A 27,252-nucleotide genomic window follows, 5' to 3' on the forward strand; every position below is an offset into this window, starting at 1 on the left:
TTTGGGATGTTTCGAAATACTGGTAAATGGGTCCTGAAAAAATCTGGAAATATTGAAGGCCAGCATTTTAAGGCTTCGAGAAATGTTTTTCATCAATTTTACTGTGTCTTGAGTCAGTGCTTCCTGCCAGGTCTTCGTATCGACTTGCCAGATCAGTTTGGCTTGGATTCTCTGGTCTGACATTGGTTGTGTTGGGCTGGCCACATTGGGTTTGTTGGTTCTGTTTGCACTGGGAGACTTTTGGCCAGTAGTTGCTTGCTCCTGTGTGTGTGTCTATGGGATTCTTTTTCCTGGAGAAAGCATGGAATTATTTTCTCCATAAAAAAACAATACAGAAGTAGAATAGCTATGGGCACCTTATTCCGGGGCCCATAGAACTTGATTGCTTGATCCACTCTTCTTGAAACTTGAGGGTTCATTAGTTGACAGGGATGACTAGGTTCCCTGCAGTTTTGTTGTCATTTGCTTCAAAAGCATCTACTCCAGATCTCCCTGGAAAGATTCCCAATAGGAAATAATAGACTCCAAAAAAAATTGGAAATCTGAAAAAAAATCCAAATACTGAAATGAGATTGGGGACCCGGATAACCCAGAATACCGGTATTTATGCCCTTCCTGAAATCCAAATTCAAAAAATACTGAGTTTTTGTTCAGATTCACATCCTTAGTCAGTTAACAGTTTTTTTTTCTGTAGTAAGATGGGACACACATTTTCCCAGAAAATATTTTTAATGTATTGATTGTGTATGTTTCCTGAAACTCACACTAACAAATATATAGCTTTAGTTGTGGGAACTGGATGTTCACAAGAAGTAGCAGTTCTGGATCTTTGTGCCCAAAGTCAGTTCTGTAGTACCTTGGATAAATATTGAGAGTCAGTGTTGTGTAGTGGTTAGTGTTCAGTTAGAATCTGGAAGACTCGGGTTCAAATCCCCACTGTGCCATGAAAGCTTGCTAGGTGACTGTTGGCCAGTCACATAATCTGAGCCTAACCTACCTCATAGGGTAAGGGTGGGGATAAAATGGAGGAGATGAGAACAAGGTAAGCTGTGTTGGGTCCCCATTGGAAAAATGATGATCCAGTTGTGGAGTGCTGGCCATCAGTCTTGGCCTGGTTGTACAGTGCTGGGCTGACCCCAGTGTCATCCTAGGGAACCTGCAAAGAGTTGCAGGTTGGATCTCACCTGTGGAGGAGGTTGCAAAGCTAACTGCCCTGTGAGTCCTCATTAGGGTAGCCGCAGAATCACAATTAACAAACCTAGGCATGAAAACCTTCACGACCCAGCAAGATAGACCAGCAGCAGCTCTTTTCAGATACCAGACTTAGAGGCCAAAGAGCAAGCCACAAACCGTTACATAGTCTTAAACAATAACGGCAACCTTGTATAGCAGACCACTCCCAAGGTGAGCTCACAAATAAGGTGAACCACTGGGTAAAATACTGGATTAGGATTGAAGCCTCCCAAAAGTCAAATACCCTACCAGAAAATATTTTTGTTAGTCTTTAAGGTGCTACTGGACTCTTGCCCTTTTTGACTACTGCAAACAGACTAACACGGCTACCCACTGTGAAAAGTCAAAGAGTTCACTCCAGCAAAAATTATTGCTCATGAGCAAGGAAAGAAAACAAGAAAACTTGTAAACAGTTTCTAACTACACAGTGAAATAGCTTTAAAGCAAAGCTTCAGGCAATACAAAGTCAAAAATTGCAACACAGACACATTGCCAGTTACAAAAGGTTTCCAAAAGGAATTTTTTTCAGCATAACACCAGTGTTTCAAAGTCCTGGCATCTCTTCTTAAGGAACAACCAAAGCATCAATGTGATGGGCCATAATGCCAGCAGGCATGTTAGGACACCATAGTTTTACTAAGGCAATGGGGAGAAAGTCCCGTTGAGATTAGAGAGACATATTTCTGATTAAATATATGCAGGATTGGGCTGCATTGCAAAAGGGAAAGGGTCCTGTGCCTAATACATAGTAATGAAAAGGTCAGCAGTGTAATTGAATTGCTGGCTGTAACTTATCCCAAACTGTCGCGGTTCGGGCCGTTAAGTGCCTACACTCTTAGAAAGGACCCCTTCCTGAGAAGGGATATGTTATCTTATTCAGCGAGACACCACTAGACCGGAATCAACGGTTCCCAGAAACTTGTTATTGTTCCTAGGACATCTCTTGAACACGCCAATAAATTTATAATAATGGACAAGAGTAGAAGTATATAAAAAACACATTTATTTACATTATATAATATATGCTTTTTGGTTGCAAAGCCTTAAAATATCATATAAGGATAGACATCATTAGTCTTAAACATGTTGATGTAGCAAGTAATCATTCACATTCTCTATGCCTCCATAAAGGAGTATTTTAGTCAGAATATACTCATAAAGTATCCTTAGTGCAATGCACCTTCATTCAGAATATAAGGTTACAGAAATCCTGTCAAAATATGGTTAATTCTTTGAAGAAAGATTTGGTTAGAAGCATCCTAACTTAAATCATTCAAAACATCATAACATTTCTGTACAGAAGACACACTATACCTTACTGTGTCATCTGTGTCATCTGGAGTCCTCTAAGAATCTAAGCTCTATGAGAACATATGAAGTTATCCCAGAGCATCTGTATTTGCTAAGTCTTGAATCCTTTAAAGACTTCTATTAATATTCTTAACTGATCATCATTAAGATCAGGCATTGTCTATGTACATGCTATGCATGCTCTTTCTAGTTTTAGACAGCAATGCTGAATATATAAATACTATGTGTTAGCTTAAAGCTGTTTACAGTCTCTTTGACTGTGCCAATCTGTGTATGTGCATTGTGCATATCTCACAGAGTACAGAGAGTCTCCTTTCCCTTCTCTGGTCTCTTGCTCTGAGGAGGTTCAGAAGTCCCTCTGTTAAGTAGAGGACGTTCTGACACAATCTCAGAGGTCTAGCTATTAGCCCTGTATTCAGGATGCTTCTTAGCATTGGTAAGCCAAATAGGCTTAGTTTGTAAGAATCCATAAATACAATGGACTCTCAGTGTTCTAATACATGGAAAGATCACTGCACTTAGATTCCTATTCAAAGAATAGGAATTCTAAGGGTCTCTATCCTCTTCTAGGAATAGAGCAGTCTCACAAGAAGACTGTAAGTAAGATATGTTGAAATATCCAGATCTTGATACTTCAAGATATCTGAGAACTACTGTCCACGCAAGGACAGAGTTTCAATGTTTTACATCTCAAGCCTTTTGAGATGGAGAAGTGTCATTCCAGACAGCTGCAGTCTGTCAGTCATAACACTCTAAAAGTGCTAGCTGTTCTGCAGCTGTATTTATGCTGTTTCTAGACCCATTAAGAGTGTTCCTTTATCCCCTCTTCCTTATCCTTCAAAAGGGTACCTTTATTCTCTCTTATCAGATACCAGGAGCTTAGTGGCATCTGCTCCTGTCCTCTGATATCTTATTGTCCAAATATGGACATCCTTCCCTTTCATTCCTCTGTGCCTAAAGTATAAATACTCATTTCTGAGTTACATGATCATGTTACATATTTAATTTCTATACCATCCTCTTCGTTAGGACTATACGCATTAAATGAGACTACTTAGAAATCTGTAGCACAACGTTTAACTATATAACTCATGAAACACAATTATAGCTGACATTGTCACTTGCAAAGTGTCATTTGTTTACATTTGGCCGGCTGCATAGCCTTCAGAAGGCAAGAAAGCATATTACTCTTATCTTAAGAGAACTGTAATGCCTCAATAGCACAGTTTCAGCTATTGAGACCTTGAAAAGGCCTTTGAGATTCTGACATCTGGCAGCTGAGTCAGAAAGGTGACTTTTGCACACTTTATGGACAAAGTGCTTTACGCTGCCCCTTCAAGGGAAGGTGCTCAGCTCTGCCCCTTCAAGGACAAAGCCAGAGTAACTTTAGTAGTTAGCTTTGATAGAGCTAACCTTGAGAGTAGTCTGTCAGCCTGACACAGAGCTGGCCTGTCAGCATGACACAGACTTTCATTATACATTACACAATCTTCTATAGTGGCTCAGTTTGCATGATGTGTTTAAGCTCTATATGGAATTAATTCTGCACATGTTCACAGAAATACCATGATTATGTCATAGACTGTTACAAAACCTGAATACAAGTAGAAGCTTCAGGGACATTGGTGTAGCAGCCAGTATGACATACAGAGGCCTACAAGTGATGTAAGTTGGTAGAAAGAAGTGGGGTGAAGTGATATGACACAGGAAATTAAAAATTTCAACTTTGGTGGGAGAAACCGGAGAAACTGACCTTTGACCTGGATGTGCCATAATGGGACAAGCTGCTTTGAGTGAGGTTTCTATCATCGGCCTCCCCAATGCTTCGTATTGCTATCGCCTCCCAAAGTTGAAACTTGACTGAGACTAAGGATTCCCCCCACAACTGTTCCATTGGGATTTGACTCAGTAGGTGCCTTTTAAAGGCAGAATATTTTCCCTAAGATTAAACACTAGCCCTAGATTTCTTTTACAAATGAGCTTTTGAGAGCTGAGTGATGTCAGAAAGGAATTAGGTGCCCATTGGAGTTTATTGTAATTATTAGTCCTTAGTTTTGGACTGTGTTTTCAAAGTCCATAAGCTGTTTTTTCCTGCAACGCAGGACTGAAAAGTGGCATGCAGATATTTAAAATAAATAATAAAAATGCAAGTTCAAAGAATTAGGGAACACTTCTGCATCCCTTCTCGGGTGCTTATTTAATTTTGCCATGGGGTTGGTATTTTTGGCTTGTTACCAACAGTTTATAACTTGCAGATCTTTTGTGTGGCCTGCGAACTGTATGTGAGCCAAGAGAAGCTTCCTTATCACCTGTAAGCTGCAAAGTTTCTTACACAAAAAGTTTTTCTGACCCTTTCCTCTCTTTTCCCTACACTTGTGCTTATATTTAATATAAACATTTTTTTAAAAAAACCCTCATTTTGTGATGAATTATTTTACCAATTGTGTTTATGAGCTTGCACAAAGGGACTTCTTGTGAACCATCTGCCCTTTCTATTAATACAGTGGAATACAGGAGAGCTGTTCTTTCCTTGTTCATTCACTTCTTGGATCTTAGAGCATCTTTAGGCCCAAGCATCTGATTTTCCTCCTTGTTTTTTCTTTTACTTCCGCCCAAGATGTACAGCAAGATTACCAGTATGTTAGACCTGTTTGCTTCTTATTAACCTTGAAGGGCTAGCTGTTGGTTTTAATTGTGGGTCAACTTTCTGTTAGCTTTCATTCATCTGAAAACTTAATTCAGTTGAGTTGCACCTTCTTCTTATCTGTTAAGTTGTAAAAGTTTTGCTTGCTTCACATAAGGAGGTGTATAATTAAAGTTGTTGAAGGCAGTTCCCCTTCTACTGAAGTAGGTGTTGGGATTCCTGTTCATAATGATTTGATTAGATATGTGAATGCTGTTATATGTAGATTGGAACCAAGCAGAGGTTGGCTTTAGGATAAACCGTATCATTGTCTTTGGTGGTCTCTTATGCAGGACAGTTTACAGTCAGTTTGGTAAGCCTAAAGATAATATTGCAACAAAGAATACATTGCTTTTTTCTTGCATGATATAGTAGATGCAAGAAAAAAGCAATGTATTCTTTGTCGCCATATTATCTTTAGAATTAGGAAGGGCAGTCGTTGCGAAATTTTATTTTTCCCTTAAGTGTTGTGTTTTTGTGGAGCGATTAAACCCTGGGTTGATCAGGCAAGATGATATGTAATGTGATATTTATAAAAGTAATTTAATGGTTGTCACAAGAAGCCCTTTCATACAAGCCTATAAACACAAAGGATGAAATTCTTTCTCAGAAAATGCAAGGTGTTTTTCTTATCTGAATAATGAACAAAGTTGGTAAACATTACTCACTGAACATGTTAACATTACACAGTCTTTTATTTTTCGAGGCTCTTGTCCTGAGGGCAGTGTTTGGTCTGGAGAGGGGGTATGAAAAATAGTTGGAGTTCTTCTCTAATAAATTTTCAGTGAATATAACCAATCATCCCGGCATTGCTTCTCCATAAGTAATCCCTGAACCAGGGATGCAGGCAAGGTTTGGCTGTATTACTCTCAAGTCTGCCCTCTTTCAGAATGCATTTACCAAATAGAGAACCAAATAAATACAATAAAATACCAAGGGAAATGCTGTGGGTTGGATCCAACCAGCTTTTCTGCTGGTGAAAAAGGATGGGGCTGTTCCCATTTGAACACCAAAAAGGCTATGCTGGGAATCACGGGATCTGCAGGGACAATGTGATATGGGATCTGCAGGGATCTGTGCGATGGGGGCTGTGGTGAGGAGAAGAATTAGGTGAGATTCAGATAAAAAAGTGGCTGGGTGCAGCTCTATATCTGAGCTGGTCACAAAAGCAGAACCAGAATACAATGCTTCTGAGACAGTACATGAAGGCAAATTAGTTGTGTTGCTTCAACATTAATTTGCAAGCAGTTAAGCCTTTTTTGAAAGACAGCATCTGTACATTTCTCTGGAATCTTCTTCAAAACTGTCAGAAAACCAGACAGACTTCCCTGACCATTCTCGCAAGAGATCATTTTTGACCTCATCCGTTTCTGAGGTGGTTTAGTGAGAGCTGAATCCTTTAGTTTTGTTCTACCCATGAGGACTTGTGGTTTTATAAGAACTGATATCCCTGATGACCAATAAATTTCATTGACCAAAATCTTTCATAAAGTGAAAGCATTAGTGTAACAGAACAGCTGTCTTTTAACTTGGTTTAAATAGCTAAAGCAGGAAAAAAAGATGGATTGAGGTTTCGCCCAACAGCATTCAGCTTATGGAATTCAGTGTCACAGGATGTGGTGATGACCACTGGTTTGCATGACTTTATAAGATAATTATGAAGATTCATAGAAGATATGGTTAATAGCTACTGATAAACCTTAATAGTTCAGTTGAGAGGTAGTATACCGCTGAATACCAGTTGTTGTAGGAGAATCAACAGGGTTTACTTTTGTATCCGGATTGTTGAATACCTGAAAACGTCTGACTTGGTCACTTCTGGAAGCAGAATGCTTGATTAGATAAATTCTAGTTAGAGTTAGCATTGGTGCAGATCTAATGTTGCACTTCAGTTAGTTTTGAAAAGCAAAGATGTTGGAATTATGCAGATGAGGTGTGGATCATTGGCAGGGGACACACATATTGACAAGCAATGCATTTGTGTTCTCCTGATGATGGTTGGAAGACTGGGAATGCTATGTCTGCCCTGGCCTGTGTTGCTGAAGCTGAAATAACTGTCTCGATTAACCCCTTGAATACTATTTGTCTCTAAGTGATGAGGCATCCATTTTCCCATCATAATTGTTGCACTTGCTGTAGGAATTGATTTCTTACATTCTTTTTCCTTAGAAAGTTATCCTAGAGATACGCATAGACAGAGTTGATTGGACTGTGCTGTATAATAAGAATATAGCCGTGGTTCACAAAGAACATGTTCTCTGTGGGCGAAAACGCATGGTCGCTTTATCCTCCTTTATTCCTTGTTTCAGCCAGGATTCAGCCAGGATCGAACGCATGCGTTTCGCCGAACATGCATTTGATCCTGGCTGAATCCTGGCTGAAACAGGGAATAAAGGAGGCTAAAGCGACCATGCGTTTTTGCCCAGAGTGGAAGAAGTAAATTCACATCCTTAGTTTATAATTGTTTCTGGTATACACATGTGTAAGAAGATGAGTCTCATTTACTTCTAACAAAAGTTACTGCTCCAGCCTTCAGCGTTCGACTTTTGACTCGGCCTTTACTGCCTCAATTATTAAACATCAACTTGCATAGCACAGACTTATGCAGACTGCTTATTGCATCTGAAAAAGGCTTGGGTTTCACTTACCATTTTAATTTAATTCATAATCATGGGGAGGGGGGTGGCAGCACTGTAATGAAGGTTTAACCATTGAAGCATACAGTAGTGTTGCAGGGCAGACTATTTTACAGCAATCTGAGAAACGTATGTGTATGGCTGCAATCCTAAGTGTTTTTACTGTGAAGGAAGTCTTGCTGAAATCTTCTGGTAAACATGCTTAAGATTGGGTGGATGAGTTCATACTAGCTGTCTAGCACCTCTAGTGCTGAGCTTTCTAAATAGTTAATTTTGGGTTAATATATAACCAATTATGCTAAGAGTGCTCTTTCATGACAGACTTTTCATGAAATTGTTGATTATTTGCAGAATGTTTCAGTAAACAACTTTAAGAACAGCACTTCGGGAAAACATTCTCTGCCTCTAAAAATAGCTTGGTCACATGACTTGGTACTTTAGCACAAAAGCATAATTTACAGGTTTAATTTGCTATCCCACTATATTTCTGACATTTTCTTGCACAGAGGCTTGAACTGAATGACTTAATATTTCTCTGCACAATGAGTGTTTCTGGTGCAAAGCAAGACAATGTAATGTAATTTTATATTTTTTAATTCTTTGTGTTCTTCGTGCATGACTGCAGTTTTTTTAAATAGGTTTTTATATTGCATATTGCAAAATTGATAAATGCTTGTGAGGATGCTAAGAAAGATACTGGTGTTGTAGTAGCTGATCAGATTCAATGACTACGTATCCAGTTGTCTGATAATTCTTTTTTAAGCACAGAAGTAAAAATATGTTCTGTTCCTGAATCAGGGTTCTGGGTGGAGAGCAGAGTCAGTGTTTTCAGTTTCATGACCTGCACAGAAAATACTGTATAGGAATACTGCCATGTCCATTCAAAGTCAACGTAATTGGTTTTTATTTTTATCTTCTGCTACAATATGTCCCTGTGCCATTTTGAAGATGAAGAGTTGGTTTTTATACCCAGCTTTTCTCTACCTTAAAGGAGTCTCAAAGCATCTTACAATCACCTTCCCTCCCACCTCCCCCCACAACAGGTACCTTGTGAGGTAGGTGGGGCTGAGAGAGAAGAGTTCTGAGAGAAGTGGGAATTTCCCAAGGTCACCCAACAGGCTTCATGTGGAGGAGTGGGGAAACAAACCTGGGTCACCAGATTAGAGTCTGCCACTCTTAAACCCACGTTGGTTTTGTGGTGAAGTAGGATTTGTGTAAAGAGCCCCGTGGTGCAGAGTGGTAAGCTGCAGTACTGCAGTCCAAGCTCCGCTCACGACCTGAGTTTGATCCCGACGGGAGTTGGTTTCAGGTAGCCGGCTCAAGGTTAACTCAGCCTTCCATCCTTCTGAGGTCGGTAAAATGAATACCCAGCTTGCTGGGGGTAAAGGGAAGATGACTGGGGCAGGCACTCGCAAACCACCCCGCAAACAAAGTCTGCCTAGTAAACATCAGGATGTGACATCACCCCATGGGTCAGGAATGACCCGGTGCTTGCCCAGGGTACCTTTACCTTTAGGGTTTGTATATACATTGCTGCAGCAGCATGAGAGCAAATTCCCCACGATTTCTTCCCTCACTGCTCCAGTAAGGAGAGGTAGCTTTCATATCACTTGATTATGCAGGACTCTCCAAGTCTGCTACCACAGAGGGTAACCCCCAAGCACACGGGCCAAACAGCATTTTGATGCACACACAGGTCTGGTTCTTTGCCTATATAACCAAGGCAGCCCCTGAGGCTGTGTCAGCACCATTGTATCCAACAGGGTGGGCAAAGGCAGTAGACATGGCTTATACCCGTCATTGTCTCCTGGATCCATGCCAGGTCTGAGGCAAGCTCCCATGGCTTGCTCCCATTAGGCCAAGTACAACCCTCAACTCCCTCTTTCTTTTTGGGGCGTTTGAGGCAAAAAGAGTGTCTACCCTGGTCTCCTGGGGACAAACTCTTTTAAGTGAAATACAGCAAAAGTTAGCTGCAACTAAGTACCACTGAAAGCAGCGAGACCAAGCAACACAGATAAATGCTTGGGTTCAGGGATTAATTTATCCCAGGGCACAATATGACTATAAAAAAAGATGAACGTGCTTCTGAAGATGCAGAGTACATATCTAGGGCTTTCTTTTTCTAGAAGCCGACTTGCATTTCATTGACTTCAGTGTGGTATGCAGCCTGATGCTAAGCATGTTTGCTTGTAGTAATAATAATTATAATAATCAAATAAGTATATTTAAGAATGCAGTCCTGATCATGGCTAACTTTCGCGCAGTTCTCCCCACAGCTGGCAACTAAATATAACGTAGATATGTTCTTTGAAAAGCTGTGCAACAGTGTCATGTTTTGTATACTTCATGCCTAGAATATGCATTTTCCATTATTAGCTTGGCTTTCTTGTTTTTAAATTGCCGATGAATTCACTGTATAGTTATAATCAAAACATGACCTGAATAGGTTATTTGTTCTACAGCTTCATTTCTTCAGTATCTGATTTTCTGCTGAGTCAATTTACTTAAATTAACAAGAGAAGCATTTTACCTGGTGACTGTTCAAGCCTTATTTTATTACATAAATGTTACCGAGGGAGGGGTTGCTTATTGGATGCGGAAGGCCTAAATTTCTACTCTTGTGATTGCAGCATTCTACATCAGGGTTTCTGTCACTCTACATTCATATGTGCACAGAGTCACAATTTTGCAGCTTTTATGTAAATATCAGTCAGAGCATATATTCTTTTCCATGCTGAGAAGTGAGTCTTCATGGATGGTAGCTCAGTTCTATAAATCTTTTTTTCAGACAGTGAAGACAGAAGCTGTGTTCCAAGCGCACTGCTACCATTTAATGTTATTTTGAGTCTCTAGATCAGAACAAGCTGTTTGTTTTGAACAACAAGAAATCCTCATACCTGTAATGAAACTAAGGTATAAAAAAAACTTGTCTGGCAGCCCATTCCTGAAGGGGAGGCAAAGCTCCTTAGGAGCCGGCGTGACCCTGCGCCAGTATAGATGCCACCTTATCACGGAATAAAGTAGCAGCTACACCGGCATAGGGGCAGGCACACCTGCTTCCGGGAATTGCCAGCCCCTACCGCCAGCGCAGCCATGGCTTTCCCAAAAGGGAACACCTGCACCAGTGTAGGGGGACATTCCTAACCCTGTTCACCCCAGGAACGCCCCCTTGAGCTGCGGCGGGGCTGCACCACATTTTTGGGTGGTGCAGCTTCGCTTTGTTCAATGCGGCATTTCCCCCTTCTATTTTGTTATGTTCACCCAATGCCATGCTTATTTCATCTGAGGTCTTGTTGCCTATGCAATTTTATAAAGTACTATTTTGGAAATACTGGGTCAGAAACCACTAGTGAGCCATTGTTAGTGACAGTGGCACAAGGGAATGGGAGGTGTGGGCAGGGATGAAGTATTGTCAAATCGGAGAGTTAAAACTAGCAATTAGCCCCTAAACAAATACAAAAAATCCATTATAGGTCATCTTTCTAAAAGGTGGGTAGGAAATAAATGATAGCCACCCTTAGATGGTGTTAGTGAACAAATTAATAGAAAAAAGTAAATGGCACCTGATTATTTCCCTACACAGATAATATTTAAATAAGAATATATGGCTGCAATTTTAAAAAATCCTTTGATTTCTGCTCATATGCATTAGAAAAATGCATACTGACCAATTATGTCACATTACAGTAATTATATTAAAGTAATAAGCTGTCTTTTTTCCAGTTTCTCAACATTGCTTACAATGAATTTCCCCCCTCATGTGTATAAGCGCATTGTCATTCTTGAATAGAAAGCTGCTGTTTGAAATATTCTGTGGGCACTGTGAACACTTTGTTGTGCTGAAATTGCTGGTTCTATTGAGTATGTTTTCTTGTGAGTCTTCATGTGTTCTATATAGCATTTCTCCCTGGAGGATGGTTGGGGAAAAATTGAAATTTTAATGCTAAGTGGCTTATGTCTTAAAAGCACACACATTCTCCTATTTTTACATTGCTAAAACCCTGACACTACTGTCTGCAGTCCAACTTCAAACACTTCTCAAGGTTAAAAGGCTTGACAGAAAGTAGACTTGGTCTGAAAATGACATTCTTAGCTGAAGCAAGCACTTTATGCCTACTTACAGTGCTAGCTAAAAGATCTTTTTTTAAAAAAATCTCCATAGAAAATTATGCAAATTACTTTTGCTGTTTATCATATTTGACAAGTCGCATAAAATAGGGAAATGGTTGAACTTTATTCAGTACTCTTAAATACTAGTGAAATGCCCATCATAGCAAGCAGGATGTATTTGGAGGGGGGAAGACTTTGTGTGGCTGGGGTTCCTAAGCGGGTACAACCTGCCTCCATGCTCTGACATGCAGTGACACTGACGTGTATCCATAGATTACCCAGAGCAGGACCTTCCTGCTGTAGTCCATTGGGCACCCCTAAATTTTGTTCCTGGGTGTCAATGGACACTCAGAACCTGTTTTAGGAACAAAGCTAAGGTCTGCAGTGGGTAATCACCAGCTCCTCTTCCACAAACAGAAATGCCATTCTGTTGGAGAAACTGGGTTTGTTCCAGATGGCCCTTTAATTTGTCCCGAACACCTCAGTGGGAGTGACTGTTCTTATTTCCCTTTTTTTTTTGGTATTACAAATATAAGATGGAATGTTGATCTTGGTAATGGAGGGGTTCTTAATTAATGGGCTGAATACCTTTAAAGTTGTAGTCACAGGTGGCACTCTGGCCAAAATACCACATTGATTTCCTAGAAAGGGACTCATCATACCCATGCTGAACACTGATGTGAACATTCAAATATAGTCGAGTGCATCCTGATGAGCACATCATTCTAAAATCTGTGTGCAGTAGACAGATGCAAAAAACCGATGTAGCTAGTTGCATGTGCCCAAATGGAGCTGTGGACTTGTAGTGTTGAACATTGTGTGTGCACAAACCTAGACACACATAGGAACATGCCCAGACCATGTGGAAAATTGCTTTTGAAACTGTTGTGTATGCATCTTATCTAGAACACTCTTGCCATGTATTTGCCACTAAAATTAAGAATGTGTGTGTTTACTTATCTTGATGGTGATCTCTATGTTCTTATGAGTTGAGACCTTCAAGGTGCTAGAGAAGGGAACATTTCTGAGCCTGTGTTAAAAGAGACACAGGGACAGCCGTAGAAACCAAAAGCACAGTGTTGATGTGTGCCATGTTTTGTTTTGTTGAAGTTTAATTTTTTAACCTAGATTATTACTATCTGCAGTTTCAAAATTAAGGAACTTTCTACTTCAGTGGGCGTTCAGGAATTTCAAGTATGTTGGAGATCGCTGGTGAAGATATCAGGCTAGCTCCTGATTGTCAGTAGGTCTTCTCTTTTTCCCATGTATGCTTAGTTCGTTAGCCCCAGACTGACTGTCTTATTTAAGTGTTTCAAATCCTATGGGCTACTCTTGCCCATTATAAATTACCGCTGCTTTTGTAATTTACATTTTAACTACACTTGTCCGTATAGTAAATGGAATGCAAAATCGTTATGAATGTGCAGTTTTATTTATAGAAATATGTGATGATAGAAAATGCTGCTCCTCTTATTAACCATTTAAACAATACCAGTAAGAAAAGCCCCATGAATCAGATTTTTTTTAGTTCTGTCTTCAGTAGTTCATCCCAGTCAGAGACGCAACACCATTTTATCCCTTTCCCTGTGCCTCCCCACACATGTACATACTTCATTTCTCGGTTTGCTGACCAAGAGCATGGGTAGCAGGGAGAGCTGGACTTTGAGGTTCCGTGGAAGCAGAAATAGTTGATTCTGGCCAATGCTGCTGATGACTTATTTGTTATTAATTTAAAACATTTGTATGCTGCCTTTCTGCCCAACTGAGGCCCTCAAGGTGGTGAACAATTAAAAAAAAATTGAAATCAACCTTTTAAAACAAAACATATATAAAACAAGGAATTAAAAATAAACAAGGGGGGTCAGTTAGGGTGTGCCAGATAAAATGGATAAGTCTTCACCTGTTGGTGGAAGATGATGATCAAGGGGGTTAGATGAATTTCCTTGGGGAGGGAATTCCATAATCTTAGTGCCATGACTGAGAAGGGCTTTAAAGGTCAATACCAGGACCATGAATTTGGCCTAGAAGCAGATGGAATAAGACTAGAATGATATGGTCCCTATGACCCACTCCTGACCACATTTGCTGCAGCATTCTGTGCCTGCTGTAGTTTCCAGACATTATTCAAGGGCAGCCCCTTGAATACACACAGCACATTGCAGTAATCTAATCTAGGTGTTACTTGCAGTGGCAAGATTGTCCTTACTCTGATGGAAAGTGGTGATGGAAGATGCCCCTGTCCACCACTGTCACCTGTTTATCCAACAGGGGTTCTGGTCTAGCAGCACTCCAAGACTGTAAACTTTCAGGGTGTCTCTTTTTGCCCTAGTATGCATGGGGGTGAGGGTGAGAGCTTGAGCAGAGATTTCTGTTGTAAATTGCTATTGGAAAATATGAGGGTGTGGGGGGCTGAGATAAACATATGCCTTTTTTCTGCTTTTAAAGCTCAAATTTTCTTGGTCTAGCCTTGGATTCACATATATGTATGCATGTACATATAAGCAGCCCTGACCTGGATGACCCAGGCTAGCCTGATCTCTTCAGATCTCAGAAGCTAAGCAGGGTCAGCCCTGGTTAGTATTTGGATGGGAGACCACCAAGGAATACCAGGGTTGCTGTGCGGAGGAAGGCACTGGCAAACCACCTCTTTCAGTCTCTTGCCATGAAAACCCCAAAAGGGGTCGCCATAAGTCGGCTGCGACTTGAAGGCACTTCACACACACACACACACACACACACACACACACACACACACAAGCACACTACGTGGGATGCGGCAATCTGGAGGCAAATGGAGACTTGTCTTCCCTGAACATAATGGGGTTCTGTGTGGGGCACCAAAACTGTGGAACTCTGTTCCCAGGGATACTCATCTGTCCCCTTCTATTGCCATCTTCTGCCAGTGGTTGAGGACTCTTTGGTTTGGTTTCCTTTAGTGATCCATCCTTCTTGCCCAACATTATAATTGTTGTTTTTGGATTTTTGTATCTGTTTTAGCTCTGATTTTAATTGTTTTAATGATGCATTACAAGCCCCATGGCACAGAGTGGTAAGCTGCAGTACTGCAGTCCAAGCTCTGCTCACGACCTGAGTTCGATCCCGACGGACGTCGGTTTCAGGTAGCCGGCTCAAGGTTGGCTCATCCTTCTATCCTTCCGAGGTCGGTAAAATGAGTACCCAGCTTGCTGGGGGTAAAGGGAAGATGACTGGGGAAGGCACTGACAAACCACCCCATAAACAAAAGTCTGCCTAGTAAACGTCAGAATGTGATGTCACCCCATGGGTCAGGAATGACCCGGTGCTTGCACAGGGGACCTTTACGTTTTAATGATGCATTCTTTTTTGGTTTCATTAGTTTTTATGATGTGGTTTTATTGTGTAGGTTTTTAATTTGTTTAGCTGCCTTGGTGGCCCTGATGAAGGCAAAATGTTGTGGTATAAATTGTGTTAAAATAGTTACACACAAACCACCTGCTAGAATCGAAAGAGTTTATTTAGGTATGCTAAATAAATATGCGTGTTTAGCAAAAAGGTGACTTTTCCTTGGAACAGTGTGGTTTACCCCAAACTGCTCTTGAAACTCTCCTTTTCTTTGATGTATTTCCCCTAACTATCTTTTCTTTGATGTATTTCCCCTAAAGTTTATATTAATATAGGATTGGTTCTGAGCCTCTTTGATGCACATGTCCTAGAAAAGTAAACTTTCATTTGATGATAATATTAGCTGCTTGTGTTTTCTTTTCAGATTTTCTTGTTGGAGCTGTATCATCATGAGAGAATCAGAAGAGGTATCCTGCAGCAGCTTGGATAATGAATGGAAGAGGACAAGAAAACAAAAAGGACATGGCATATAAGAGGATTTAAGACCTGGAACTCTTGGCTGTAACGCGCCTGTCAAAATGGGGTTTATTCTCTCAAAACAGAAATTACTGTAGAAAGTCATCAATTTTGGAGTCATGCTGTTGAACTAGAAATAAGTGTTTTTTCTCTCTTTTTGGCCAGTAACGGAGCATTGATGGATTATGATTTCCCCAATTTGGAAACATTCATCTTTACCCAATTAGGCTATCCCCATCACCACGTAAGGAATAGAACATTTCATACTTAATATTGACCAGGATGGGCAACTGAACTTGTCCAAACACACACAACACAAAAATGGCAGATTTTGCAGACTTGGTTCCAAATTGAGCCAGAGCTTCCCAATGCACTTTTTTCAATCTGGGAATCGCTGTACTGTATGGCCGCCTTCTGAAGACCATGACGACATATAAAATAAGGATATCATCTTATTGTTGATATCTCTGAAGAGTCATAAGCAGAATCAGAAAAATGAATGGAGGCAAGGAGTGTGACAGTGGGGACAAGGATGGAGGGCTGCCTGCGGTACAAGTTCCAGTTGGTTGGCAACGGCGGGTGGATCAAAACGGAGTTTTGTATATTAGGTGAGCATTCTAACTGGCATGTTTGATTACTTACAATTACTGCTTAAGTTCAGTCTTTAACAGGATGTCTGTTTGCAGATCATCACCCCCCCCCCAAAAAAAGTTATGATACATAAAATTTATACTTATTTCCCCCTTTTTCCTTCCCCACTGGAATGAATAACTTGGTGACAATTTGTTAGCGCTAAGTAAAATAAGTTCTAGCATTTTATTTCAGGGGTTGGGAAACTGTGGTGCCTTGTGGGGCTAAATCTGGCTGGTGGAGGATCATCAGTTGTCTCATCCTGTACCCTTCTAAAAAGAAATTTTCCACCGCCAGTCAGTGTCTTTATGGTGATTTTTCAGGAGGGTGAGAGACCTGCAGGGAACATTGACCGGGCTGTACGTCTTCTCTGCAGTCCATCTTGTCCCCAAGCTCTGAGTGTGCTGGTGCTGGCAAGAGAGTGAAGAGAAAACCACAAAGGGTGCATTTACACTCTGAGATACAGTCAGTTGGTGCCGAGTTCCTTGGATCATCCTGTTTCAGAATGCTTGTAAATGACAGTACATTTGAATGTCCCTTGCGAAAACACCCCCCCCCCCAAAAAAAAAACACCCTCCCCATGGGAGATGAGCATGTAAGGACTTTAGCCTAGTTTTATGGGGAAAGATTTTTTGCGCAGAAGAGAATGTTCAGATGTGTATTCTGAAACTCTTAAGTTATGCAGAACACAAAGACAGATGTTTGCATTGTAATGCAGCATATCGTACACTATGGCCAAGATACTGCTGCACCTTAAAATGTGGTGGATGTGCTTGCTTGAAACACTGTAATTGCATGTTTGTGTCATTTATCTGCATGTGTGAATTAGTGCTTGGTTTCTTTCCCCTCTGTAGTCTGCACTATACTGGGTCAGCCACTACTTTGTATTACAAATTCTGTATGTTTTTATTGATCTCCATTTTAAATATTAATTTTTTTGAAATATCCCACCCTTCCAACCATTTGGGATCCAGCTTTGCTGCTGATTAAGTAACAACCACTGTTGAGTGAAGATCAGAAAGCTCATGCTGTTGTGCTGAGAATGCTTTTTTTTTTTTTTTGCTAACATATCACTTAATTGAGGTATGTTAAAACTAGAAATCAAATTGTCCGTTTCACTAGACTTTTTATAGGTTATATTATAGTAACAGGTTAAGTTGAAACTCTGTTTTTCATTATGGACCTTCTATTTCCTTCCCCCTTATCTGCCCCACCCCCCGTCCTGGAATTATTTTACTTAACCAGCTATGTTTAGGTAGGAAAGAGGCTACGAACAACGCAATATTCCATTCAGGTACAATGGAATTGTGATTGTTGCCGCTGCCCACTGTCTACAGATGCAGGGGCATAGAGATAAATAGTATATGTAGTGCTATAAACTCTTGTGTGTAAGATGTTGCTACAAAGAGATGTGAACTACAAAGAGAACTTCTTCACAAGCAAAATAGAAAGTAGATAGAAAGGAAAATCCCGTCTTAATTAACAGTACGTTGCGGTGTAAGAATAATGCTTCTTAGTGAGTAACATGCAACTTCTAGAAATGCCTGGCTGTTTGGTCCACATGGCTGTTAAGATCAGAGGGCTCATCCGTATGAGACAATGGAGATCTGTGATCCCATCTGCAGATAATTGTAATTTCTTTAAGAACAGCTGTGGGGGAGCAGAAGACCAGTGTGGATTAGGACTATGGTGTGGCAACTGGGAGGGCTGTTTTTGCCCCTTCTCTCCCATGTAATTTCCTGGCCAGAAATCATGCCTCCTCGCCAAGTGGCGATTAGCCAGTTTTCTCTGTACCAGAGTTAATAGCCTCTTCTTGGGGGCAAAGGATAGACCTCTCTCAGGGAAATGGTTTGGTAAGAAAAGCTTAATGCCCCCCCCCCTTCATTCCTATGCTGCCCCACAAATCCCTGAGCCCCATTGTTACTTATAAAGACAATTAAAAGCAGAAAAAAGCTTGATCACAGATCTCTTGATTCACATGTAATTGAAACCTGATGCCTTAAAAAAGGAAACAAAGCCATTCCAGGACAAAATTGCTACTTAAATGCAACATTAATTTTGTCTTGGTTGCCAACAAGTAAAAGCAGCTGCATTTTTGACAAAATTGAGGTTACCTTTCTAACATCCATGTCAGCATGGAAACATGAGAAGATATATTTAGTGGAACCAAAATACACATAATGATGCTTTGAGAAGGTTTTTAAAAAATCATATACAATTTTGTTTTAATATTTCATAATAGCTCATAAATGCAGAATCAAGCAATTTTCCTCCATTTTGTTGTTTAGTTTTCCTTTTTGTATAGCTTTAACCCTGGCACATAATTAACTTTTATCTTTGCATATTAACATAAGGAATTAACTAACCCAGCATGAGTTTTTTGCTTGCTTGTTTTGTGTTCTTGAATTGTTTTTGGGGGGTTCTGTAACTTGCATAATTCCATTTAATTGTATTTCTTATCGCACTATTTAAAATGGAAGTATTTTGAATGGTTATTTGTGGGGGGAGGTGTTTGTTTTCACTCTCTGGATTTATGTTCCAAAATACAGTAAGCTTCAAGTACTTCTCTGCTTCTGTTTATTAAATAGTTAATAGGTATGATCCCATCTTTGTGGCAAGCAATGGCACAGCCAGCACCAGAGGCATGACCACCTGGGTACAGGTCTGACACCTACTGACTGAAAATTTGGATCTATGTGCATAAATGCATGCATGCACACACAACATCCTCTTTCTATATGTAGCTCTTATAGTGCGTTCCTAAAGAGAGTTACTCCTGTCTAAGCCCATTCATTTCAATGGGCTTAGACTGAGTAACTCTTTTTAGGAATGCACTGTTAGTGTAGAAGCCATAATTTGAGAGTTTTGACAGAGGTGCTGGTTGACAGACACCTTAAGCCACCCAGAACTACACTGCTTCTGAGTACTTCCAGTCTCCTTTCTCTTCAGCAGTCATTAGATCTTGTTTGTCCTGTAGAGCAACAACAGAACTGTGTCTGGTTTGCAGCATCACTGAGAAAGCAGCAGGACTAACTGTTTCTTTAGGGCCTGGGTGAGAGCTTAATGGCCTAAAAGAAAAACTTGAAACCAGCCCTGGAAAAACCATAAAAATGGCTTTGCCTGTCTAGAAAATCAGTATAAGGATAATTAGGACTAAGGCAACTCAAGCTTATTCCCCTTATTTGTACCCTTTCTATGAGCGAGGTAATACAATTTACCTTGTTGTCAGCACGTAGCAAGCATGAAGGGAGAAAGTCAAAACCTGCTGGAACAGGACTTTTGCTTACTACTGTGAGCATCACTTCTTGCTGTGCTGAATGTGACCAGCTCCTGCCCTTCTCCCAGGCTTAGAGCTGGGAGGAAAATGAAGGGAATTGTCTCTATAGTTGCACTGATTTTTGGGGGGTCTTGGAATACCTCGGCAGCATATTAGTTCCTTCCCTCCACCCGAGTTTAGATCTGGGGAAGGAAGAGAGGAATTGTTCCACAACCTTATTCTACATTTCCAAGAAGAGCCCCTTTTGAAGCTCAGGGGACATCGAATACAAAACCCTATCCTCTGCCTTTAGGGGAGTAGGAGGATCATGGCATCTACGCACTGGCCAAGACCAGCAAAACTTCCTACATCATTGCTAGCCCCTGCGTGTGCTCATCTGTGTGGCCTGTGTTTAGTGGAATCTGAATGAATGCATAACACATACTCCTAGCTGTAATCCATCATCCAATCTAATAAGAGTATTATGGCCTCCAAATGTTACTATATAATACAATGACTGTTTAAGTGCCTAGACTGAATATGGCACTCCTGAAGAATGGCTTGGATCCACTTTAGGCTGCAGTGGGAGAGGAAGTGACACTCCATTGGCAGAAATTGTTTCATGCGCAGAAATGGTCCGTTGGATCTAAGCCTGTTATGTGGCGTTAAGCCTGCATGGGCCTCATCCATTAGTTGTGCCTTATGTCACAACACTACGTCATTGCCTAAATACATACAATCTAACCAACAATTGTACAAGGATGAGGAGCAATATATTACTAATAAATGGTTATAAAATTAGTCATATTATTAAACAACTGTTTTCTGTACATGAGCGTCATTTGCTGTGAAGACCCCTTCTGCCTACTAGGCAGTTGAACATTAGCTTTCTAAACTAAATTTCTATCTTTTAGCTATGATACATTTTTTTATATAATACTGTGGGAATCCTGCAATTAGGTTAGGAATAGCTTGATTTAAAATCTGTTTAAATATATGAGCTTACAGATGTTTATTGGGATGAATCCAAAGTTTTGTTTCTGCTAACAGAAGGATTTTCCATCAGCAGAATGGAATTTTCCTGCTTCCCCCTTCTGAAGCAGCCCTCTGAGCTCCCTAAAAATGCTGCTTCCAGTGGACAGAGGACCCTTAGGAGCAGTATGAGGGCTAAATAAGTGAAAATCCCCTCTCCCCACTCCTTTCCATTGCCAGAAACCTACCTTGGATCCAGCCTGGCATTGCTTGAAATAGAAGCTTCTGGTATTGTAGACTTTGCACAGAAGATGCGTACCTAGTCCTCTGGCCTAGAAAGGTTTTGTGGTAGTTGCACAGTTCTCCTGTGCGCCATATGCCATCATTCTATGCGTTATACATTAATACTAAGGTTGGTACCCTACAACACTCAAGAGAGCAATGGAACTTCTTTGAAATATCAAGCCTTGAACTGTTGCAGTAGAATGTAGGCTACAGGTATAAGCTAGAGGTATAGTTCTAAACAAACATTGCATTTATTTGAACTTTGCTGAGTATATTGCTGTGGGATAGTGAAGCCATACCCATTAATATATTGCTCCTTGAATTGTGTGTGAAACATGTTGTCTGAAAATATTGATTAATGTGTATTTGTTACGTTTTTTATTCTTTCAGTCCTAGTGGGTCTTTATTGTCCTGTTTGGAGCAGGTTAAAACATACCTGCTGACCGATGGAACATGCAAGTGTGGTTTAGAATGCCCTCTCATCCTTCCCAAGGTAAAAATGGGGTAACTGTGAATATGCTGTGAATATAAAAGTAATATATTGAACTGAATGTTATGCAGTTCTGACAAGAATGTTACTGACATCTTAGAGCCTTTTAGAGCCTGAGCTTAGTCTCTATTTCAGAATACAGTTTTAATAGCCATTGTTTTGTAGCAGAATGGTATTTTTTTAAGGGTGTATTGCTCAGTAGGCTAAGGAGATAAGTTGGTAGATATATGATCCTTCTAATTCTTGTCTTGATTTTTGGTTGTAAGAAGCAAGCTATTTCCACATTCTGCAGTGGATCTTGAAGGAGAAAACATTAGCCCCCGCTCCCCTAATAAATATAAAAGCAGAAATGCCAGTTAGGTGGCACATAAGAACGACCCTATAACCATTAAGGTATGTTATAGTTCATGTATAACTCAAGGCAGTTACCATGCGCAATAAGCACTGGTACATAAAATTAATGCAAATTTATTAATTGAAAATGTGGTAAAAGCCACGCATGTATTGACATTGACCTGTTTACTTACTGAGTGGAAGAGACATACTATTCATGTCTATCTATCGTAGGAATGAGATGTTACTTTCAACTAGTCTGTTTAAATTTCCCTCTTTTCTGCTAGCTGCGAAATGTTCCCTCATTTTAATTTCCTTCAGGTTCACATTCTGTCTCCCACACTGCCTCTTTAAGGAGGCAGCTAGCTCTGTGAACTCTTGGAGCAATTAAGTTTGCTGCCTGGAGAGTTTAAGGAAGGGGCGTGGGACGACCCAGGTAGAAGAGGCCCGAGCCCTGTAGAAAGGCACCAAAAGCATGGAGAACTGGTCGTCCTGCAGCTGTTGAATGCTGGGAGGGAAATGATGTTCTCAGTGCATTGAGTTAAGTTTTTGATTTCCTCTGAAGTGCCAGTTACAAAGACAGGCAATAAAGGAAACTTATTTTTAACTTGATTGGATTTCAGCTGAAGCGGGGAGGAGAGGATCTGAGACTTGTAACAAAATATTATCGGTAACGTGATTCTGGCGTTATTTTTTTTAAGGTATTTAATTTTGATCCTGGAGTTGCTGTGACACAAAGAACAGCTGAAGATGTTAAAGCAGATGAAGATGTCACTAAGCTATGCATTCACAAAAGGAAAATTATCGCAGTGGCTACACTTCATAAAAGCATGGAAGTGCCACATCCATCTCTGATTCTGACTAGTCCTGGGGGTGGAACGAGTAAGTGTTTTTTTGCATGAGGAAGAAAATATGTACTTCTGACATAAATGCCTTTAGAAATGATTGATGTTTTGTGGAAGTCAGTTACAAATTATATCTGTTGATACAATATCAAAATAAAGAGCGTGCACATGAGAATGTAAACCAAGATGGAACAAGCAGCTAAATTGTGTGGGGTGACTTTGGTAGACCAGACAGTTTACCATGGTAGCTAAAGCATGGCACATGGTAAATTTTACAGAGTAATTCAGCTTTGCGTCATTAGAGGCAACAGGGAGATTCATATGTTGATGTGTAGAAATGCAGTGCAGAACTTCCATCTGTTGGTGAAAAGCTGAGATGCTGGGACATGCATTCTAGAATGGTGAACAACAGTGAGGACTAGAAGAAAGCCAAGCATGTAGAGAAGAAGGCAATGTCCCAGACCATGCATTAGTATGGTGGAGCATAGCCTTCCTATTTTCACATGTACATACTTGGCCCAACACAGAGCTCCAAGACTAATATCCGAATAGGCTGAATAGGAAAGAGCCCTGCCTACATTTGCTTAAAATTGTGTTGGGATTTAAAGCCTTTGATTAAACGGTTTGATAACCATTTGCTGTGCTTTGATATCTGCAGGATAACCTTCTCTTGCTCATTTTGATTTGTTTTTTTTGTAATTGGAGTTTGCTGTAAAGGCAGATCCAGATAGCCCATGGACAGCCAAATATGGATTTAGGGGGAAACACCCTCCAGGCCTCTTCAGTAGCAACACAGCAATGCAGCGGAGGTCAGGCTAGCATTTTCCTCAGTTTGTAAATAGCATAGGAAATGTGAAGTCTAAACATAGTCTCTGATTCAGAGCTCCTCCGCACCATATATTGTTTTGCATCTAATCTGCACATGCAGTACTCTTGCAGTTTTGTGCATGGAAAAGAATTTGACTCAGCTGTAGTATGTTCTATTTAGTTGAATGACAGTAATTCATATTTTCTCTAAATCAGGTGCAACTCCAATAGTACCTTCACGAGCGACAACTCCAAGATCAGTGAGGAATAAATCACATGAAGTGATTACAAATTCTGTGATGCCAGAATGTAAGACTCCTTTCAAGTTGATGATGGGGGCCTCAAATGCCATGGGTAGGCTGTATGTGCAAGAGATGACCGGAAGCCAGCAACAAGAACTTCATTCTATCTATCCGAGGCAGAGATTGGGCAGTAATGAACATGGACAGAAGTCTCCATATCGGGGCAGTCATGGAGGAATGCCTAGTCCAGCTTCATCGGGATCACAAATATATGGAGATGGCTCAATCTCTCCTAGGACAGACCCACTTGGAAGTCCAGATATTTTCACAAGGAATAATTCTGGTTTTCATGGAGCACCTAACTCTAGCCCTGTTCATATGAACAGAACCCCTTTATCCCCTCCTTCAGTGATGCTACATGGTTCTCCTGTGCAGTCATCTTGTGCAATGGCTGGAAGGACTAATATACCTCTTTCCCCAACCCTGACCACAAAAAGTCCAGTAATGAAAAAACCCATGTGTAACTTTTCAACTAGTATGGAAATGCCACGTGCAATGTTTCACCACAAACCACCCCAAGGCCCTCCACCACCACCTCCACCTTCTTGTGCTCTTCAGAAAAAGCCACTGACATCAGAGAAGGATCCACTTGGCATTCTTGATCCTATTCCTAGCAAACCAGTGAATCAGAATCCCGTTATCATTAATCCAAGTACTTATCACTCAAATGTCCACTCTCAGGTACCTGTGATGAATGTAAGCATGCCTCCAGCCGTTGTCCCTTTGCCAAGTAATCTCCCTTTGCCAACCGTAAAACCTGGTCATACAAATCATGGGAGTCATGTGCAAAGAGTTCAGCACACTTCTTCAACCTCTCTCTCACCCTCACCAGTGACATCACCAGTTCATATGATGGGATCTGGAATTGGACGGATTGAGGCTTCGCCCCAAAGATCACGCTCATCTTCCACATCATCTGATCATGGAAATTTCATGATGCCTCCAGTAGGACCACAGTCATCTTGTAGTAATATTAAAGTTCCTCCTCGCTCACCAAGGTCAACAATAGGATCGCCTAGACCATCTATGCCATCAAGTCCTTCTACCAAGACTGATGGACTCCATCAATATAAAGACATCCCTAATCCATTGATTGCTGGAATGAGTAATGTATTAAATCCTCCGAGCAATGCAGTTTTCCCATCCACGTCTGCTGGAAGTGGGCCCATGAAAAGTCAACCTGGCTTGCTGGGAATGCCTTTAAATCAGATCTTGAACCAGCACAATGCTGCCTCTTTTCCAGCTAGTAGTTTACTCTCAGCAGCAGCCAAAGCACAGCTAGCAAATCAAAATAAACTTGCTGGTAACAATAGCAACAGCAGTAGCAACTCTGGACCAGTTGCCAGTGGTGGCAGCAATGATGGACATAGCACTTTAAACACCATGTTTCCTCCTACCACCAACATGCTTCTAACATCGAATGAAGGGCAAAGTGGTCGAGCAGCACTACGAGATAAACTGATGTCTCAACAGAAAGACCCTTTAAGGAAAAGGAAACCACCAACCACTACAGTGTTGAGTTTGCTTAGACAGTCTCAGTTGGAGAGTTCTGGAGTTCCTAAATCTGGGCCTGATTTGATAAGAAAGCAGAACCAAGGTTCATTTCCCATCACTTCGATGTCCCAGTTGCTTCAATCCATGAGTTGTCAAAGCTCTCATATGAACAGCAATAGCACTACTGGTTGTGGGAGCTCAAATACTGCTTTGCCTTGCTCTTCTAATCAGCTGCATTTTACAGACACTAATATGAGCTCGGGCGCTCTTCAGAATTCACTGACACAGAATATACCTCTAAGAGGGGAAAGTATGCACTGCCAGAATTCAAACACTAACTTTGGCCACGGAACTAGCCCCAGTCCAAACAACCATCTTACAGGCTTAATAAATCAGATGCAAGCCAGTGGGAATTGTGGAGTGCTCAGTCAGTCTGGAATGGCTTTAGGAAATTCATTACATCTGAACCCAGCTCAGCCAAGAATTCAAGTGGCCTCCACTCCTGTGATACCAAACAGCATTGTGAGCAGTTGCAATCAAACAAGTCCTGAAGCAGGTATGTTTCTGGCAGGTATCTATATATCTGAGAGTTGGGATGAGAGTATTTTAAAATGTGAATTTTGTTGCCTCTCTTCAAGAGAGAGGAATGAACATTTCTGTGGCAAGTTCTTGGCAACTTAATGCATCACGAAATGTGCAATGTTACACACAATCCAAGAATTGTATTCTCTAATAGTATTCTCTGTCTGGCAGTGAAAGACCAAGAAAGGGATCTTGGGGTGGTAGTGGATAGTGGATGAAGACCTCAACCCAGTGTGCGGCTGCTGTGAAAAAGGCAAATTCCATGCTGGCTGTAATTAGACAAGGAATAGAAATAAAACTGCTGCTATCATATTGCCCTTATACAAATCTATGGTGAGACCACACTTGGAATACTGTGTACAGTTCTGGTCACCACACCTAAAAAATGATATTGCAGAGCTTGAGAAGGTGCAGAAAAGAGCACACAAAATGATTAGGGGACCAGAGCCACTATGAGGAGCAGTTAAAATGCTTAGGGCTGTTTAGCTTAGAAAGAAGGCGGTCAAGGGAAGACATGATAGTGGTCTATAAAATTATGCATGGTATGGAGAGAGTGGACAGAGAGAAGCTTTTCTCCCTCGTAATATTAGAACGCGGGGTCATCTGCTGAAGCTGGAGGATGACAGATTCAGAACTGATAAAAGGAAGTATTTCTTCATACAACACATAGTTAACTTGTGGAACTCCCTGCCCCAAGATGTGGTGATGGCTGCCAACTTGGAAGGCTTTAAGAGGGCAGTGGACATATTCATGGAGGAGAGGGCTATTCATTGCTACTAGTAAAAATGGATACTAGTCATGATGCATACCTATTCTCTCCAGGATCAGAGTAGCATGCCTATTACATTAGGTGCTTTGGAACACAGGTGGGATAATGCTGCTGCAGTCATCTTGTTTGTAGGCTTTCTAGAGGCACTTGATTGGTCACTGTGTGAACGGACTGCGGACTTGATGGGCCTTGGTCTGATCCAGCATGGCTTTTCTTATGTTCTTATGTGTAACGAGTTTGTTCTGCATTGATTCCTCTCAAAAATCATTGAGCTTCGATTAATATTGTTGTTCTTCTGTGATTGTGAGGAAATTCCTTCCAGTCACTTTTGCAATAGAGCTGATACATCGTTGGTTCATATTTAGATCTTGAACTGACACTTTGTTGATATACTAGCAAAATGCCTCTTAAAGTGTAGGAATGTATATAGAATGTGACTACAGACTGTTTCACCAATAAAAGGCTCATACCTATATGGCATGCCTTATCTTAAACTGACAATATAATGCATAATCCTTACATCTATATTCAATAGAAATACCAAGTATAGCAACTATATGTCAAGCTATTCCTGCTTCTCCAGGCATAGAAAAGTGGAAGGCAGAGGGACTGATAACTCAAAATGTTTTTTCTTCAGAATTAGCAGAATTGCTAATTATTGGGGTTTTCATTTTTGA

General features: G+C 40.8%; 1 protein-coding gene and 1 long non-coding RNA gene across 4 annotated transcripts in view; both read left to right on the forward strand.

Moving 5' to 3' along the window:
• LOC130488031 (uncharacterized) overlaps positions 1-15,908 on the forward strand; it is a 96,741-nt gene extending 80,833 nt beyond the window's left edge. Inside the window, exon 3 of the long non-coding RNA XR_008933804.1 lies at positions 15,719-15,908. This is a non-coding gene — a long non-coding RNA (uncharacterized LOC130488031). The remainder of the gene's footprint in view (positions 1-15,718) is intronic.
• A 151-nt stretch (positions 15,909-16,059) lies between these two features.
• Positions 16,060-27,252, forward strand: part of MBD5 (methyl-CpG binding domain protein 5) — a 40,650-nt gene continuing 29,457 nt past the window's right edge. For all 3 annotated transcript variants that reach the window (XM_056861142.1, XM_056861143.1, XM_056861144.1), the window contains exons 1-4: positions 16,060-16,418; positions 21,344-21,446; positions 22,478-22,658; positions 23,645-25,780. In XM_056861142.1, coding sequence (XP_056717120.1) covers positions 16,306-16,418; positions 21,344-21,446; positions 22,478-22,658; positions 23,645-25,780 — 2,533 coding nt within the window. In that variant the 5' untranslated portion in view covers positions 16,060-16,305. The remainder of the gene's footprint in view (positions 16,419-21,343; positions 21,447-22,477; positions 22,659-23,644; positions 25,781-27,252) is intronic.

Source organism: Euleptes europaea, chromosome 15 (genome assembly GCF_029931775.1).
Source record: "Euleptes europaea isolate rEulEur1 chromosome 15, rEulEur1.hap1, whole genome shotgun sequence".
Lineage (NCBI taxonomy): Eukaryota > Metazoa > Chordata > Lepidosauria > Squamata > Sphaerodactylidae > Euleptes > Euleptes europaea.